Below are 19321 nucleotides of genomic sequence, written 5' to 3'. Positions count from 1 at the left end.
TCACAACACGTGCTAGGCTTTCTCTCCTAGCTTTGATCTCTTTGATCTCCGGCAAAACTAACATAAAATGCGACAGAAACAAAAGGAAAATAAATACAAACAGCTTGCCAACATCATTTTTGCCGTTCCATGTATTTATTTCAAGTTAAAGTCTTACTAATTGTATGGGGTGAAGAGGTGTCTTTATGCAGCTATGGACCTCAAACAGACTCCTTGCAGTATGCCAAAATCTGTGAAGGACCCCTGTGAATTTTTATCATGCACCCTGACGGCCACTGCCCGCAGTGAAAGTTCCCCGGGGATAATGGATTGCAGCCGCACTGGCATTCTCCACCAGCTTGAACTGAGAAAAATGTGCTCTGCTGGCCCCTGCTCTCAGCAAAAGTATACGGGGATAATTGATTGCAGTCATAACTGTGCATTTAATTTAAGGCTGGCCAGAACAGCACCCCTCTTGACAAAAGTGCCTTCTGCTCCGCTGGGGACCGCTCGTAACAATATGCAATCAGAAATAATGTATCGCGGAATATTTTCAAACCCATAATGCACTGAGGGAAGAGATTACAGTATGAGGACATTGGTATTTTTTTTCTTATGAAATAAAAAAAAACATTTTACTTAAATAAGTAGATGTGGTCAGTCTCGTTGACGTAGTATTTTTTGGTAAATATTTCTTAAAGGGACATTTTTTATTATTTACGCCCCGTAGTGGTAAAAAGCAATATTGATCCGAATAATAAGAAAAATACATTTTTTTCTACTTTTTTTCTTGTTTTTTCATTCTATTTTTCTCTTTTCTTCTTCTATTTTTTCTGTGTCTTTTTGTTCTCATCCTTTCTTTTTTTATTTATATTCTCCTTTTCTTTTTCTTCATGTTTTCTTTCTTTGTTTTTTTCTTTTCACTTATTTTATTGTTTTAAGTATTTTTATATACTCCTTTTCTTATTTCTTTTTCTTTTTTCTCTTTTTTTCTTTTTTGAGAAGCAAATTGTTTCGTCTTCTTCTTTGTGCTGTGTAGCACTCGTTTTTGTTTGTGCTGAACAATACAGCGACATCTAGTGGTTAAATAGTACACACTGCTCTATTAAAATGAGGGAAATGACTTGCTAGATTTTTCTTATTGTATTTCAGATCAAGATAAATAAAACCAGAACAAATATACTTAAAACAAGCTTAGTTCTCAGCCAGTGAAAATAGATTTGAATTCTTTTATAATAGCTAGTTGCTTTTATGATAAACTAGCATCCATAGTATGCTTTTATGTGGGTGGTCGTGTCATTTTCCGCACTTTTTGTTGTTGTTGTGAAAGGCGGGGACTTGGGGTGAGGGCGGCGGTGTCTTTGTGGGGGTCCAAAGCGAGGGAGGGCTCTGCAGCTATTTTGAAAGTGACCCAGCTCATTGGGGCAGCCAACTGTGCAGCTGTCAGGAACCATGACTGAAGATGACCGATTCGGTTGTCGTGGAGGGATACGCAAGACTCAAAGACGGGAAAAGGGTAACGCTTTGATTATTAAAAAAAGGGGGAGGGTGATTGAAATGTATGAGTTTTAAAGGAAAAAGTATAACTTTTCTTGTCTTTCACAGTGGAAAACTAGATGGGTCGTTCTTCGCAAGCCGTCGCCTGTAGCAGGTAAGATAACTATATAATATCTGTTTTAATTCTCTACAAGCGATGATCAAACTTTGACAGTGTTCTTGTCAGATTTAAATGTTTCTTCATTTATAAGGTACAGTATATGGAACTGAGAGACAGTTTCCTACCCAGGGCCATAACCACCCTTAACAAGTGCGCAAAACTGTGAAGATACAGATCTGGCAACTTGTTTGGGAATTTTTGTTGCTGCTAATGCTATTGCACTACTTTTCATTGTACTACTGTTACTATGCACGATTATAACTAGGTCCAGTCTCTAAGAACTACATTTTAAATATTTATGCCTATTTATTCTGACATTCTTTTAACTTATCTTTAAGTCTTTATTACACGTTTACCTCGTGTAAGTGCCACGTTTAGTCTCATTGCATACATTGTTTCACCACCTTGACATCAATGACGATAAAGACAATTCTATTCCACGTAATCATTTTGCACACTTTTGCACATGTATCTTTGAAATGACGACTGTTTTTATAGAAATGCAGGTATTCGTATGCATTTTTGAGTCACAGCAATGCAATTATGCATGTTTTCATCTCTATTTTTACTTTGTGTCAGTTAGTTGGATTATTCAATCGGGTCTCAAACACACTGCCCAAGGGGCATCTGCAGCGCCCTGGATGATTGTTTGTGGCCCCAATCCTATTAGAAAAAAAATTTGGTTTTGGATTGTTTCAGTCGCTTATTTTGTTGTTTTTTTAAGTCATTTTTGGATGATTTTTGGTTTACAATCAATAATAGCTTCTCCTTTATGGTTATATTTTGTTTTTTGTTTTTGTTTTTGGTCGACTTTTGGTCATTTTGAGTCGTTTTTTGTTCATTTTCATACTTTGGAGTAATATGTACGTACTTTTTACTACTTTTGATTACTTTTACATAATGTCCATCACCTTTTCATGCTTTTCAGTACTTTTTAATACTATTTAGATTGAGTCAAGTCGAGTTATGTTCATTTGTATAGCAAAGGCTCTGGACCGGAACATAGGGGGAAATTAAATCTGAAAGATATGAGGGAGTAAGTCCATGCATGATTTTGTATTTAGTTCTGTTTTAGTACGTTTTCCGACTTTTCACTAGCTTTTCTACTTTTTCATACTTTTTAGTTCTTTTCTAGTTATTTTTCCTACTTTTCAATCCATTCTTCCAATTTTTACTTTTTGGTACTTTTTGTTTTTGGTAATTTTGTTTGTTGTTTTGGGGGGTCGATGTTCATTCTTTGATCATTTTTTAGTCATTTTCTGGTCGTTTTTTGGGCTTGTTTTCTGGTCGTTTTTCTTGCAGCAAAGAGTAGGAAAGAGAAGCCATGTTCAGGACAGTTCACTGTTCCATTCATGTTTGGAAAGTTGCATGTTAAAAAACTGTTAATACAGGCAATTGAACTGACTTGTTTTTTTCTTGTCAGCAACTATATGTCGGTTCTTCAGCTGTTTATATCTGTATTATCATTTTTTAATGTATTTATTCCTGATTGATTTCCTTATTAATTTTCAATATGAATTAAATTATTTGACCTTAAGGCCTCTCTCTGACTCTCCTTGTAAGTTTAAAATCCATTGATGTCTTCTCTGCTTATTTTGAATGTCTACTAATATTCAAACATATCACTCATCCAAACTCGGTTTTCAGTGGCCCCCAGGTAAATTGAGTTTAAGACCCCTTCCCTATATGCTAGTTCCACATAGTGGGCAACACCATAAAAATCCAAGTTGGCTCTGGTGGGCCCTTTCATGCCCGTGTTGTTGCAGCTGTCAGAGTTAGTTGTAAATTGACTTTGATTGTGAGTACATGCTCCACATACTTACACAAACTCTTTTCACACCTCCAGATTGCCTAGTGTTGCTGGTTTTTAAAGACAAGTCGGACAAAGTGGAAGGGAACAAAGAACGAGGCAGCGTCACTCTGGAAGAGATCTGCGGCCTGGAAAGCGGGCGCTTGTGCGAGGGTGCCACATTCACGCTAGCGATTCTTTGCCTCAACCAGACGGCTCTGCTGGGATTCGATAGAAAAGAGACCCTGCAGGCGTGGGAAGTCCGACTGCAGTACAGTCTCGGAGAAGGTGAGAGGAGGCCACCGACTTTCTGCCATTGTAGGGTCACTTTTACTAGTCTTCATCAGTGAGACTGCTGAGTACACAGCAAAAAAATAACATCTTATCCCAGTAAGAAAAAAACCTTTAGGCTTATAATAAGCAAGCTGGTCTTACATCGCAGTTTTGCTTAGATTAATCATTATTTTCGATTGTAATCCCTCGTGAACTAGAGAGTCGTACTTCACGGCCTCATGGGTTGAAAAATATTCCACGACCCATTCTTCTCATGGGCAGCACGGCAGGGCAGAGGTTGACGCGTGCGCGGCACAGTTCTGAGGTCATGGGATCAAACCTTCCTGTGTGGAGTTTGCATGTTCTCCCTGTCCTTGTGTGGGTTTCCTCCAGGCACTCTGGTTTCCTCCCACATTCCAAAAACATGCATGTCAGGTAAATTGGCCAGTCCAAATAGTCCCTAATTTTGAATGAGCGAGTGAGTTGTATATCTCCGTGTGCCCTGCAACTGTCTGGCAACCAGTTCAGGGGTGTCCCCTGCCCACTGCCCAAGATAGCTGGGATGGGCTCCAGCACCCCTGCAACCCTACTGAGGATAAGCGGTGCAGATAATGGATGGATGGATGGATGGCATTATTCTCATTATTTTTCAAATGTACTTTTGGCAGGAGCGATGCCGTTCTGGCTTCCTTGAAATTAAATGCACGGTTATAGCCGCAATCCATTATCCCCGGTCAACTACTTTTGAGATCAGGGGTTAGCAGAGCGCATTTTATTTCAGTTTGGGCGGCTGAAGTTGTATTGTACTCCCCCCTAAATTGAACTGCACTTTTTTGGCCGTGATCCATTATCCTCAGTAGACTACCGAGAGCTGGGGCGGAGAGAGAAAATTTGTCTTGTGTTTGGTGACTCTCGTTTTTTTTACATTATTTCAACCTTAAATGAACAGCAGCTGTGATCCATTATACCCGATAGACCATTTCTGCAGCAGAACGCATGTTAACAAAAAAAAAGGGGGGGGGGGTAATTAGCTGATTTGAGCATTTCGCAGGAGGTTCTGATGCCCATTCATTGTGATAAACGCAGGTATGCTGTATTTGAAGGAATTGGGGAATCAGAAAGAGGGCATTTAGAATGTCCTGCTTGTGACCTTACAGTGTTTGAAGAGAATTTAGAAACAAAAATGGCTGATTCCATTGAGCTGTTTGTTGTGGAAATCAAGTTGGGTTACATAGTTACTTTTTTTTTCCATTGTTAATTTATGAGCAGTAAACTGAACACATGGGATTGACAAATCTAAACGCGGTGTATGCCTGTGTGCTATGTAGGAACACCATACTGTACATTACATAAGGGAGAAACTCATAGGCGCCAGTAATAGCGATGACCAGCTCAGCTGATGGCGGCAGTCCAGTTGAATGTTAAGGCGGGTACTAATGGTTACAATCGGGGACCATCCAGTCTTTTGTTGGCTGCTCAATGACACAGACTTCAATATGTCGTGGCCACCAGAAATGTCACTTGCCTGTCTGGGGGTGTGTCCAAGCTTTTGTTTAAGAGATTGACATGTTCTTCATCTTCACAATAACACACGAGCACTCTTAAAAGAGGAGGACGTTAATGCCAAAGTCATAAAAAATACTTGGAGCCAAAACAAAAAAAAATGTATACAACACAATTCTAGAGAAATTTCTGGCCAAATAGGGAACACTGATGAAAATGCATTACATATTGTTAGGCTTTTTTTAATAAAATGTATCGATCACAAGGCTGCCTCAGCTTTTTAATTTAATTCGTTACAGGTTAGGCGGCGAGATCTGAATGGAATCTATAAAGAATAATGGTAAAGTCATTAATCTATTCTGGCCCATTTTAAAAGTCTGCTTTTGTCTCTTCTTCTTCAAAAACGTGTATATCACCAGCCATTTAGTTCATGTAGATGTACTGTAGATAATATTGATAGAGTAATCCCTCATTTTTTCGCGGCGGTTATGTTGCAAAAAGTTCCCGCGATAGTCAAAAGCCACAAAGTAGAAACCTTTATTTATTCATTTGTTAGATACTCTACTATAAATTGTAACCAAAGAAAAATCCCAATTTATAGGTTCAAGTATTTGTGCAACGAATAAAAGTAATGTACTTTTTTTTTGTTTATACAAAAAACTTCTGTACTGTCAAATTATGATTTTAAAAAATAATCTTGCCGCTTCATTTCTCAAGTGTATTGATTAAAGACATGATCCTCTTTACTTCACATGATACGTTGTCGCCACCATGCAGGCGTTAAGGAAAACTGTATTTACTTCTGGTCGAGAATCCAAACGTTAGAAGAGCCATATTGGACCCCAAAATAAACCCAAAAATCATGACTGGAGCCGCCAAAAATTAAAAGCCTTTTATAAGCCTTATGAGGAAGTAAACACAATCTTTATCCATCTAAATCAATTGGAAAACCTTAAGAATGTGTCCTGTTTACCCTTTTACAGAAACCATATATTTTTCCATTATCAAACATTTTCAAAAAAGCATCAGGGAGCCACTAGGGACCTGTAAGAGCCGCATATGCCTCCAGAGCATGTTTAGCGGGTGGAGAAGTCCAATTTCGCTGATAACCTTTTTGCCTCGGCCGCCAGTACTTTTGTCAATCCAGAGGGTTTCGTTAACATGATGGCTTTTAGAGAAAAAAATTTGCGCATACATGCTGTAGGTTCATCAAAGTGTTTTACAATTGTGAACAACTGACCGCAACACCAATGACACGTAGGCAGACGTAGCCAACCACAATACAGAAGACATCGAGCGATGAAAATCAGCAAAGTAACAAAAATGTGTTAAGTAAACCGTAATACAGCAACGTATTAACTTATATACTTGTATTAAAATAATGATAATAGCTTAATACAAACACGTTTTCTCCAATTGTGTCACGGTTGCCCATTGCCCTCACTTGGGCCCGCCCGTTTGGCGCCAGCTGCTGCTCGTTGTCTGATTGGCTTCCCTCCTGTTTAAAATCAGTGCTCTCATTCACTCCTTGTCAGTCCGTCAACGAACCTCTGCACTTGCAAGACTTGTATTTTGACTCTGTCCGGTATCCTGCTCGTGTATCCAGTATCTGGTATCGATCCCGCCTGTCTCGTCCTGTCCGGTCGGTATCTTGCTCCAGTCCCCAGTATTCGGTATCGATCCCGTCTGTCTCATCCTGTCCGGTATCTTGCTCCAGTCTCTGTTATCCGGTATCGATCCCGCCTGTCTCGTCCTGTCTGGTATCTTGCTCCAGTAACCAGTATCGATCCCGCCTGCCCTGTCCGGTATCTTGCTCTAGTATCCAGTATCGATTCCGTCTGTGCCGTCCTGTCCGGTATTTTGCTCCAGTGTCCGGTATCGATCCCGTCTGTCCCACCCTGTCCAGTATCTCCTCGTGTATCCTGTGTATGGTATCAATCCGGTCTGTCCTGTCCGATTTCTATCTCTGCGGCCCAGCGATCGCCGAATCGCTAGCATTTGTGTTCCCGCGCATGACTACCCCGTTTCTGCAAAATAAAGCTGGTGTGAAAACTTTACGCGTCTGGGTCCATCGTCTGTTCGGGTTCTGACAAATTGATATATTTTCGGAATGTTGTGTGATGGCTAATTGGTTTCTTCCTCTGACTGTACGTATTGGCCGGCATTTTTTTTTTTTTTTTTAAAGGCCATTCTCATTGCAATTAAACACTTTCTAAGGAAAGACTTCCTCAACCTTTATGACTGGGCCAATCTGCTCACATAGTGGTTTTATTTTGCTCTCCAGAATGGTTACAATAAACTTTTTGTTCCTTTCAGGTGCTTTGTTAAAAGTTCTGTCAATTCTCTGACTCTCTGTGTGTGCATCTTCTTAACACTTCCAGACAACAACAACGTATAAGTAGAACGATACTGGTTCTCTGCTTCAACCTTTAAAACAAGCCACGACTGGCTTTGAAAGTAATGTTCTTTGCGTCCATTTCAACATTACCCATGTTGCTCAAATTCACAATTTTCCTTACAACATCATCATAAATAGCAAGAGTTAAGACCTTCAAGGTATGCGGTTCGGCTTGACTCTGCTGCCCAAATGCTCTCTTGGCTTGACTCAAACCGTCCGAAAGCTGACATTCGGTCGAAAGTGAGAGAAAATTATTCTTTAAGATTTCGGTCGAGGGTTGAGTAGTTTGAGGTCGAAGGCGTTGGAAAGCTGAGGCATCACTGTATTAATTTTTTTTCTATTTATTTCGGGTCAAGTTCACAGGTTTGGCGTGGGAGTTTTGGCGGGAACCAAGTTAGAGAGCGGTCCAGCAACGCTTCACTTGTGCAACAACTTGCTGGCTCTCGTCAGAGGCGTCCCCCCCGTTGTTGTGGCCCACTGGAACCTTCCCGACCTACGCCGATATGGGCCTGTACCCAACGGATTCGTGTTTGAGGGTGGAACGCGCTGTGGCTACTGTAAGTGTGATGGACATGTAGGCGTGGAAATAGCTTTGGCGAAGTTGCTTTAGTTGCTTTGGTTTAAGGACAACGAAGAACATCTGCTGGCATGAATGCTTTGCAAGAATGATTCAGTCGTTAAAAAAACAAAAACAAATAAAATAGCCCCCACAGGCATGACTCATTTGTTGGCTCCTCTTTTATTGTCTTGGCAAAGTGTCTTTTTTGTGATAACACAAAGGACAATTTTAACCAGCCATTTAATTCCGCTTTATTGTTATAAAACTATGATTAAGAACTATGAATAGATTTTTTTAAGAAATGGGAGACAAATTTCAATGTGGAGAGTGGGTGGTCTATGGGTACATTTACGATTGACAGCAGGTTTGCCCTCCAAGGGGAGGTCAGAGAGGCCTACTACATTGTTACCAAAAGCATTCCAAGAAAAGAAACCATTGTTGTCACTGATTCTGTATTATTACATGTTATTCTTGTGATTGAATAGTCATATGCAATAAAAGCGGTTTTATCATGTCCTTTTCTGTTTTTTACCACCATAGGGGCAGGCGTTTTTCTGCTCACATCTTCTGAGAGCGAGCAAATAAGCTTCTTGTTCGACTGCATCGTTCGAGGTATCTCCCCAAGTAGGGGACCTTTCAACCTGCAGCCCATCCTACCAGGTTAGTTGTGCTTTGGATGCTTCAATTTTCCGCATAACTGACTATTTTTCAGTAGGATTTTAAATGGATGTCCAAAGCATTGCCTTATTTTGCTGCTGCTAACTACACTTAGAGCAGGGGTCTCCAACCTTTTGCAAGCCGAGAGCTACTTTTTGTTACTAAATAGTGCAAAGGACACCCAGTTTTAGATGCATTTCTAAAATAACAACTTATCTTGTTATCGCTACGTTGATACTATATTATTACCAAGGTAATCATTGGAACTAGGGTTACATAGACTCAGTCAATCACCAAACTAAAAAAAAAAAAAAAAGAAAATCACAATGACCCAGAACTGGTGAGGTATTTTCAGAACAGGTCCGCGGGCACCTTGGCTGTTCTTAGGGGCCACCATGGTGCCCACAGGCACCACACAGAATACCCTTGACCTAGACGTCAGCCAACTCCTTAAAATAGCAAATGCAGTTATTACTGTAGTTGGATATTTACAGACCATGATGGTGGCCGTATTTTGCTTTACGCAACATTTAGAGTGACAGAATAATAATCAGTTGTTTGAACCAAGGACCCTTTAAACCAGGTGTTAGCAACCTTTGTTAAGTTGAGAGCAACTTTTTTAATTTGCATGAAGACCAGTTTGAAATGTATTTAAAAAATAACGACTTACGCTGCTTATAGTCAGGTGCGGCTTATGGATGTAGAAAAAGGGTTTTCCTTTAAAAATGTACTGGCTGGGGCTTATAATTAGGTGCGCCTTATAGTCCAATTTTTATGGTATCAGAAATAGGATAAAAACAGGGTTAGGGTTAAGGTTAACCACTAAAACTTCATGCCAGTCAGAAATCAAATTTCCTAGAAAATATTAATTTAATAAACCCATTACTGATGAGCTATTTTTAGATCCAGTCCATGAGCTACTCAGGTGTTCTTAGGGGGCTATCTGGCGCCTGTGGGCACCACGTTAGTGACCCATGCTTTAAACCTATACCGAAAAAGACCAAAGACATTGTTTGGCTGCTAACGCTTTTCAAAGAGTGCAAAGGAAATTGAGTCACATACGGAATTTAAGCCTTAGGACAAAAACATAATCAGATGATTAAAACTAATAAACTGCTCTGAGGCAATCTAATATTCTATTACAATAAGCGAGGTCCCAGTCTTCCAACTCGTTTTTCTTCTAACACCACATTTAACGCCGCTTTCATTCTGTCCACTTTTAACACCTAAATGATTTCTAACAGCCAATGTTCTTGCCGACATCACAGTAAATGTGTTTGGGTCACCTGCGGGGGCTTGCGGATATTCTTCATTTTTCCGTATCTGTGCGCTTAAGTGCAGCTTATTCCCGATGGAGAATAAATAGAAGCGAGGGGTTCACACGAGTAGAGCAGACAAAGCCTTCTAATCACTTGAGGCATCCATAATGGTACATAGCCAAAGCATTCTTAAATATAGATAGAGAGAACCCCTTTTGGAAAATAAAATTATTACAATTTTATTCCTTACCTTTAAAAACACATTTCTATTCACAGACTTTGATTTGTGTAATTGAATAATACAACTCTAAATCTGCTGTGGACATAAATAGAGTGCCATTTGAATGCAGAGAAAAGTAAAGTAAAAACTTTAATAACATGGATGTTGCAGACCAAAAAAGAAAAACTCGAGACTGCTTTCACATGGTCATGCAGTGGCGCTAAACGCTTAGAACGCTATTAATAAACCATGTTGTGTTGCACAAGTGGCCTTTGTGCCCCCCTCCAAGGACATGCTACAAAGCGTCAAAGACAAGGTGTTTTGTTTGTGTTCATTCAATTCACATTGGGAGCATTAATTACAGTGGAGGTCTTGGGTACATTGAGCTGGTTCTAAATTAATATACATTTTTCAGATCTTGAGCTCTGATTGGCGGCTGGGAAAGTCACATATTGTCTGATAGAGTGTTTCTGGTTTGGAGTTTGGCCTCAGAGTAACACCAGACACTTTTGAGCCTACCTGCTACGCGTCGATACAATTTAAGAAGGATGGAGTTTTGTGGTTGTTGCATTTGAATCATTAACTGATGAAGATAAATATCATTTGCCATTGAGAAGAACGTAGTAAGCCATTTAATTCCTGTCACTTTTCTCTTTGACAGATCCGAATGCCAGTCAGACTGACTCTGATGAAAGGCTCAACCAAGAGACTCAGGAACTGGAGAAGCGACTGAGTATGCTCTCCTATCAGGACAGCATAGGTACGCATAGTATTATTACTCCTTGCCATTACTCACATTGTTTGCATCCCTCTATAGTAATTGTGCTGTTTGATAGTCCATCACGATACAAATTAAGCCTGTCGGTTTTCGTTCACTCTCCTGATTTATCGTTGTTATTAAGGTGCTTGCAACTGATGGTGCATAATGTATGAGCTGCTGATTAAAGACTCCTACATATCTTGCAGTGTCGTCCGTGTACGGTGCAGTCCCTGGAGGCGACGACCGCAGCATATCCGGTTCCTCTGACACTTCAGACACCAGCCAATCGGACGGCAGCGTTTCTAGCCGTTTGGCCATTTGGACTGAACCCAGGAGCAATGTTGCAGGAAATAATGTCAGCAACAAAGAGGCGAACGTGGAAAAGCAATTGGCTAGCCAAGGTGACGGGAACACTTCGGGAGTCAAAGAGCCCAGGCAGCTGCAGGAAATTGGTCGCCAGAGCTCCTTAGACAGCGGTATTGCTACCGGTAGTCATTCCTCTTACACTGGAAGTTTCTCCTCATACACTGAAAGTCTGGACATTAGTGCTACTGAGGACTTTGGGTCAGTTTTTTGTCTGCCACCCCACTTGGCTCAAGAACTGAGCCCTTGTTCTTGCCCCAATGTTTCACAAAACGAGTACAAAGTCCCAAGCTCACTCAGGTATCTTTATGACACTCCCAGGAGTCTGGCACATGACCGACCAAGTTTAGTTCAGGACTCTCCTGATCCTGTAACAGAACATTTGAAGCGTGGTCATCTCAAATCCGTGAGCACTCACAAAAATAAAACAAGGGGGGGACCCTCTAGTGACACCCGGGAATCTTGCACTAGCAAAACCATTGTGACGCTCTGCTCAATATGTGGAGGAATTCAGGTAGGGATTTTCTCATTGAGTTTCCGGGGGCTACATTTTTGTAAATCCTAATGTTTCATGTTTCACAGGGGTTGCCTTTCAACCCTGCAACTGATGGGCTGATACCTGCATTACCAGGTAAGAGCAATCAACTAAAAAAAAAAGAACCCCCTACTATTTGCTGAGAATGGGGCAGAAAATAAGGGGAGTAATTGATGTCACACTACTAACACTGCGTGATTTTTGTTCTCAGTTTTTGCTTGCCCCAAGTAATGTTTTCTATTCAGCAGACTGAAGTTTTGAGAGAAGCATTATTTTCACAGTCTCCGGATGAAACAGGACAAGTGAAATTGTGTCCCTTTTCAGAAAAGTGGGAGAAACTAACAAGACTTTTAGCCCAGATACTGTATTATTCCAGCATACCCAAGGAATCAGCTCCCAACCATGTTACTAGGTGTGATGCCCGGAGCCCAGCTCTACACAGTAGACCCTCACCGCTTCGAGCCCTTTGTGCACCGACAAGTGATGTCATTTATAAAAAAATGTTCCAAGTGGTGTGATGCACGTTGCCAGCCGCCGTTAAAGGGCGCATCTGCCAAAGTGCGCCACCACAACAGACTTTTCTAACTGGGCTGCACCCAAAGAAAAGTACAGAGGACGCGTGTGCTCCTTACAACCGTCTGGCCACTGGTCCATATGAAGAGACGATTGCTCAAACGTTGACTAGAGATGCTAAGAGGCCACTTTTTCTCTGCATCCTTGCAGATTTTGTATCGCTTCTCTTTTCTCGAGGTAAATTAGGGATTTTTGTCTTGGACACTCTGACCCACCCCATCCCCGTTTTCACCTTTCACTTTCATTTTTTTAAAACCACCTTACATGGTCCAGAATGTCCATTGGTACATCCCATCGCAATCTGTCAGGGTACCCTTTACCTAAGTGTTGAAAGCTACTGTATACTTCTAGGATGATGGGGGAAATACCTTTATGATACACCGAATTATCTCTTATAAAGAGTATTGAAGTCTGAATAGGGGAAATAATCTACCTACCTACCCTGGTCATATCCCTCGAGAGGGGTGACCGACAGCAAGACAAATACATATACAAAATCAAAGAAAAGAAAAAAGGAAAAAGTAGAAAAAACAAAAAAGAATTTGACCATGGCCAACCCAAATGCCCAAACAAGTGAAGCACCTGGGCACCCAAGTTGGTCTTGCTTTCGTCCCTCCAGATGAAACGGTACACAAGAAAGCGGCCATGTCACTCAGAGGTGAAATAAAATATGGATATATTTTTCTCCATATATGGGTGAAATTATTTTTTCTTTTTGTCACAGTCTTGTGTGGTTGTTTAGGGTGGTGATGTCCTTGGGAAAGAATCTGTCTGAGCCCTTTAGTCATTGTGTTAAGGAAATACCTGATATTGTACTTTTTCACACCTCCATGTTTTTGTCGATGTCTCTGCTGAGATGCAGTTTAAAAATATTGGAAAACCATGTTTAACAAAACCTAACGTTATTTACTACTCTATATGCAAATTCTGTTTCCGTAGTGCAGTGGTTAGCACATTCGCCTAACACACAAAAGGTCCCCGGTTTAAGACAGGTTGGAAACATTTGTTGGCCTGGAGAGGGATGGGTGCCACCAGGCTGTACTTGCCCAAGACACACGACAGAAAATGGTGCCCCTACAACCCTCGTGTTTAAGGGAAAATCCCACCCACCCATATGCAATACACCCTATATTAAGCACAGACCCCATGAATCTATGCATATTTATACACAACAGCAAAAAAAATCTTGTTTTCATCATACAATGCTAAAACCAGCTGCCTTATTACATTAACCTCAAAAAGTACTCGGTACTGAAACCTGCATCATGCATGAAGCCTGGGTATGTAACCCACAAGTGTGTGTGGAGTAGTGTTCTATTATTTTACATGAAGCTAATTTATCTATTACACAAAATATGGTTTTCACATTTCTGCATGAAAATTATGTTTCTGCCATTTTTATGCCCACTGTTTGCCAGACAAAAGGCCCAGTGGCAGAGGGGAGCGGAGCAGAGCTGATCCTGCTTATGAGATCATGGAAAGCAGAGCACCAGAGAGAAACTCAGAGGTGGGCTCATTTATTTGAAATAAATAAATAAATAATAAATATTATGACAATCATTTGCATAAGAAAATGAATAAACATGAAAGTACTCATCTTATTTAGGAGGGACATAGTTAAGGAAAATCTTTCAATGTATTTGTCTTGCAGGCAGATGAAAAAAGAAAGTATGAACTGATGCTCGGCTGTGGTCCTCCGAAGTTGCTCCAAGACATGGAAGGTATGCATGCCTACATTACAGTATTTTTATTTTAAAAATTCTTATGATTTCGAAATGCCATCTACAGTTAGAAAAAACAAAAAACATTGAGACATAATATCATTGCTCTTTGTATTTTTTTGCCAGAATTATTTTTTATGTGCATTTATGTTATTCAGTACACAATGCACTAAAATGGTGTTATCATTGCACGTTTAGTTAGGCGCCTTTCATTAAATCTGCTCCGCTACTAAACGTTGTTGACATTTCGCCATGCTCCGTCGATGTATGCTAGATGTGGGTAAGAGACGCTTGCTGTAATGGCAGCCATTACACAACACGGTGCTTGTGCTAGGATCAATTAGGTTTCAAGGCTTCTTTTAGACATCGCCAAAAGGCTCTGCCGCTGTCTAATGGCCTTGTAGAGTGTCCCCCCTTGGCGCTTTTTTGTTACAGAGCTGATCATAATGGCTACCTTTGATTTCATATGTAACATGGTTAGAACACCTATTAGCAATCATGTGTCTTTTGTTTTTTTGTGGAACAAAAGTACTGATGTAACAAGCTAATTCATCAGTGTACGTAAAAAGATTAGGCAAAAAAACCTTTTGCAATGTATCTGAATTCATTGTATTCATCAGATTATGATGGATACATATGTTGTTCTTTAAGGGTTAGGGTTAGTTTGGGCTTGCGGTTTAGGGTTAGCGTCAGCTATAGATTGTTATTTTAATGTTTTTGCATATCCAAAAAGCTTTATAAAAACCCAGTGCAGTATTGTAACAACAATATATCTAGATTATTTTATTTTTTTACAAAAAAAGAAAATACATAGGCAACCTACTGTAGAGAACTTACAATGACAAATGAAAAGTTGAGGAATTAGTGTCAAGCAGCTACAGATGTATTATTTTTATCTTTCTTGGGGTTTGGGTTGGCGTTTGGACTTTACCTGAAGCAGGCCTTTTCTTACGGACGAAAACAAAAGAAAATGTGGGGGAGAGCAGGACATCGCTCTCCAGCTTTCCCCCCACCTCCCTTTCCTAGAACCGAATGTGTTCCACCCTGAACAGCTCTGATAACAGTAATGTAATGGTAGGTAGGCACAATGGAAAATAATTCAAGAGGGCTCTTTGAACTCAGTTGGGTGTTAACACATTTTTGATAGAGAAAATATTCGACTTTCAACATTTTAAGGACATCCAAACGATGCACCCTAACCTTAAAGAACATTGTAAAATTAAAGGACAGGTGTAAACTATTATTTTATAGTAAGATGATGCCCAATATATATAAATTTTAAAAACACTTAAATAAGAAAACAACGATTTGTCTTCGATTTTCTTGCAGGCCTGGCCTTAAACCCAGAGGCTTCAATTGCCGAAAGGCTACGCGGTGACAGCTTGACATATGTTAATATTCCAGTGAGTCCAATGTCCAAGAAGCACCTCAACTACATGGAATTGGAACTGCAGGAAAAAGGTACCTGGGGGACTGTGATACCTGCGACCGCACAGAGTAAGATGATCAAAACAAACTTCTCTTTGTCTTCTTTGGAATCCTGCAATTGTTAATATAAAGTATATGAAATTAATATGAATTCCTGTGCTTAACTTAAAGCAGGGATCGGGAACCTATGGCTCTTTTCATGACTACATACAGCTCGAAAATAAATTGTAACTTGCTTAATTACTTAATGTATTGTTGATTGCGAAGCCGATTGTCAAAGGTGCAAAGCCAAGACAACAGCGACTGTCAAAAGGATTCAGTCCAGTTTATATAGGACACAATTTTAACTACAGTTTACAGTCAAGGTGTCACACCAAGAGACCCCGTTTTGGCTGTAAATCGCTAAATGAGACACTTTAAGATAAAAAGCCTCAATGCAAACTTAAAACACCCAGAAGCTCTAGCAAAGCACCAAGAGCAATTTGATTGGGTGAAAGGTAGTATTGGGCGGAGTTATACACAAGGCGTGGGCACTTCTCCTCCTCGCCCAGCGCTGTCTGCACTGAAGGTTAATACGTTGGTATTCTGTTTGCAGTATTTTGTAACATTTTTACTAAAGAACTTTGCTCGCACCTTGTTTTGAAACCTTTATTTGGGACAAAAATGACAGTCGATATGAGCCTCAACACTCACTGCTGGCGGAAGACCAATTTAAAATGGTATACATGTATTTATATTGATGGGACACAGGCTGCGACTGCCTGGCAACCAGTTCAGGGTGTACCCTGCCCACTACCAAAATGGGCTCCAGCACCCGCACAAACCTAGTTATGATAAGCAGCACAGAAAATGGATGGATGGATGGATGGGACACAAGCACTGGCATTATTATTATTTCATAGATTTTATCAAATCATCAAAAGTCACACAGTGGAATCAAATGTGCTGAAGAATTAGTTTTGGTCTGGAGAGCGGCTTTGGCGTTTTTTTAAATTTTGTCTCTTAGTCAACAAAATATCAGAATATTTTTGCTTTTATGGCTCTTTGGGTCAAAAAGGTTTGCGACTCCCCACTTTAAAGGTAACAATAATTTGTACACATGCAAAATTTGAGAATATATTACAAGGTTTTTGCATAAAATCTATATACATTCAATCAGTGTACAGTATTCAAATTATTTTCTGAGATTGAAGACAGCATATCTTGTCTTAGTCCTCCTGAGCTGTGACCTCATAGGAGGAAAGCCAGCACCCTAGCAAGCCATTTGGGATATTGTTTCATGTGTAAAATAGTCAGCGGTTACGAGTGTTTTAAGCTAAGTTTTGGCAGTTTTTATGGAAAATGCCAAGGCGTTGTGTTGCAGGTGGATGCAGTAATTGTACAACAAAGGGCGAGCAACCAAACTGGGGCTGATTAGCACAAAAAAATAAATTACACCGAAAGCCACCAACGGTGGGGTAACTGTGACCGATCATTAAAAGGCAGCCGCAGCTTCAGGAGAAAAAAAGTGTAGGTGGCCGACCAAAAGACACGCAGTGAGCAGCCAGGCTTACCAGGAACCTACAACGAAAAAGCGACAACGGCTATGTTGGCAAGCGCGTAGCCGGCCAGGAATAAACACACCAAGCCAGGGCAGCCGATCAATAAAACATGTCGTGAGCAGCTAGGCGAGCTAGGAATCAATAACTAAAAACACGAAGCCGGCCTGGGTTTAAAGGGACATGAGAAAACTGGCGCTAAATACAGGCTAGCCAGCCAAACAACACAGTGGGCAGCTAATGTGTGCCAACAAGAAGCAAACAAAACAGGAAAGGACTTGGCATCTCCGTCGCTAGCGAAGAGATAGTATGACAAATGTATACTAATAGCCACGCACTCTGCAAAAAACACAAACAAAAAGCCACAATGGTCTACCTCCTAGTAGAAATGAGCGGTATGCAATTGTTCACTAAATTCGCTGTCTGTTTTAAAGCTGGCATACAAGTTGTATTAATACTTGGGGGCACGAATGCAAAAAACAAGTTGAACAATCATATATAAATGCCCTAGAAATTACCTCCATGATATACTGTGTTGAGGTAGGCTATTTGTTTTGAATGGACAGGAAAGGACTCAACCAAATACGCCCAGATTGACATCACAGCCACTGAGACGGCCCACAAGGTGGGTACTCAGCATGCTCTGGGTCGCCAGGAGGGCCTGCACACCCTTGATCGCAGAAAAAAGGGAACGCCGCAGTGACCATAAGGCCCAGCCCAAAATCCTACATTTACAAATATTTACATTTTTTCCTAATACTGTGTGACCATTTCAGAAGTTTTACTAAAAATGATCTAAAGTTGTTGTTTATATCTGTAAATATACTGTATTTTGAGATTGATGTGGTTTGATAAATATAACCCTTGAGCATGTGCAGTATGTATTTGGAAGAAATACAAGTACAGGTATGTTGCTGCCCTTTGTAAAACCATTTTTTATGGCACTACAGCTTCATTCTCTTTGGTATTTGTGGAAATAAATGGTTTGCCTGAATGTATTACAGTATTGCATTGATGATGTCACTGTAATTTACATTAACTAAAACACATTAACAGTTATTTTTTACTTAAAAAGTTGGCTTTTTTTTAAATTTCTTAAGCCAATAAAGTCCATTTGGTTGACCTCCTTGATTTTGATTATTACACTTGAGTTGCTAAAGGTGCTAATAAAATGTTATGAAGTCCATAATATAAGAAAATAATTTGATTGCTTTGGGCATATACAGCTTGCAGCAGAACAGCATTGTTGCGACTGTACCTTTCTCAGCCATCACACTATGGCTCAAAATAAAAACATTGAACATTTGTCTCTCAGCATTCACACAATATCAACCAAAGCTAAAAACAACCAATACAATTCCCTTTTGCTTTTGGCAACTCCTTTCTGGCCATCAGGTGAAACGTGTTGTTGTGGTTGTCTGGGTGGCAGTTACATAATTGCAATAAACAGGCGGCCATTCTCTATATGTTGCCAGTTAACAGGAGTGAACGTTTTGCAAAGCTCGGAAAGAAAAAGGCTCAGCGAGAGTCACATAGTTCAACTTATGCCACTTTCTGCCTTATTACAAAGGGAAAAGTGAAAACTGTTCAACTGTCCCACTCTGAAAGGATTAATTGCAAAGTTTTATAGTTGTTTTCTAAGATGCTATCGCTTATCAAATGCAGAACAGGACAACCGCAGGCTTTCTGAGCGTCATGATAATGGATCGAAGAAAGTGACAGAATCAATATACTGGTCCCAAATGGGGACTGTGAAACCAACACCAGACATCAGAATGGACTGGGAAACTACAAAGACAGCAACAAGCATTGCAACAGCTCGTCAAATTTCAAGCAATTGCATTTCGGTTTGGACTATACGCTGATGTCATTGAAAAATATATTATTTACAAGGAAGTTATAAAGCAAACATGTAGGACAAGTTTTTTTTTGGTAAGAAACAGGAATCCAGCTGCCAAAGAAAAATAAGAACATGCAGGGTTGTGCCCAACCAATATTTAAGGTACTGGCTTTCAAGGAATAATTTAGTTTAATTTAATTGGGTTTGTTTTATAATTTACATGAGCATTAGCCATGAAATCAACAATCGATCGTGTTGAAATAATTTCA

At 40.2% G+C, this 19321-nt stretch overlaps 1 protein-coding gene across 1 annotated transcript; it reads left to right on the top strand.

The window, feature by feature from the left end:
• Positions 1 to 1353: 1353 nt before the first annotated feature.
• Positions 1354 to 18338, top strand: LOC148357025 (protein Dok-7-like). Its single transcript, XM_088347321.1, has 12 exons — positions 1354 to 1495; positions 1585 to 1630; positions 3483 to 3713; positions 7956 to 8156; positions 8699 to 8818; positions 10956 to 11054; positions 11261 to 11931; positions 12000 to 12048; positions 13944 to 14032; positions 14177 to 14246; positions 15576 to 15743; positions 17779 to 18338. The coding sequence occupies exons 1-12, from the start codon at positions 1442 to 1444 to the stop codon at positions 17913 to 17915; spliced, it is 1935 nt and encodes a 644-aa protein (XP_088203447.1). The 5' UTR covers positions 1354 to 1441; the 3' UTR covers positions 17916 to 18338.
• Positions 18339 to 19321: the final 983 nt, after the last annotated feature.

Source organism: Urocampus carinirostris, chromosome 11, assembly GCF_059441175.1.
Source record: "Urocampus carinirostris isolate Australia breed hairy pipefish chromosome 11, RoL_Ucar_1.0, whole genome shotgun sequence".
In the NCBI taxonomy this organism is placed as follows: Eukaryota; Metazoa; Chordata; class Actinopteri; order Syngnathiformes; family Syngnathidae; genus Urocampus; species Urocampus carinirostris.
This window is presented reverse-complemented; position numbering and strand designations above follow the sequence as displayed.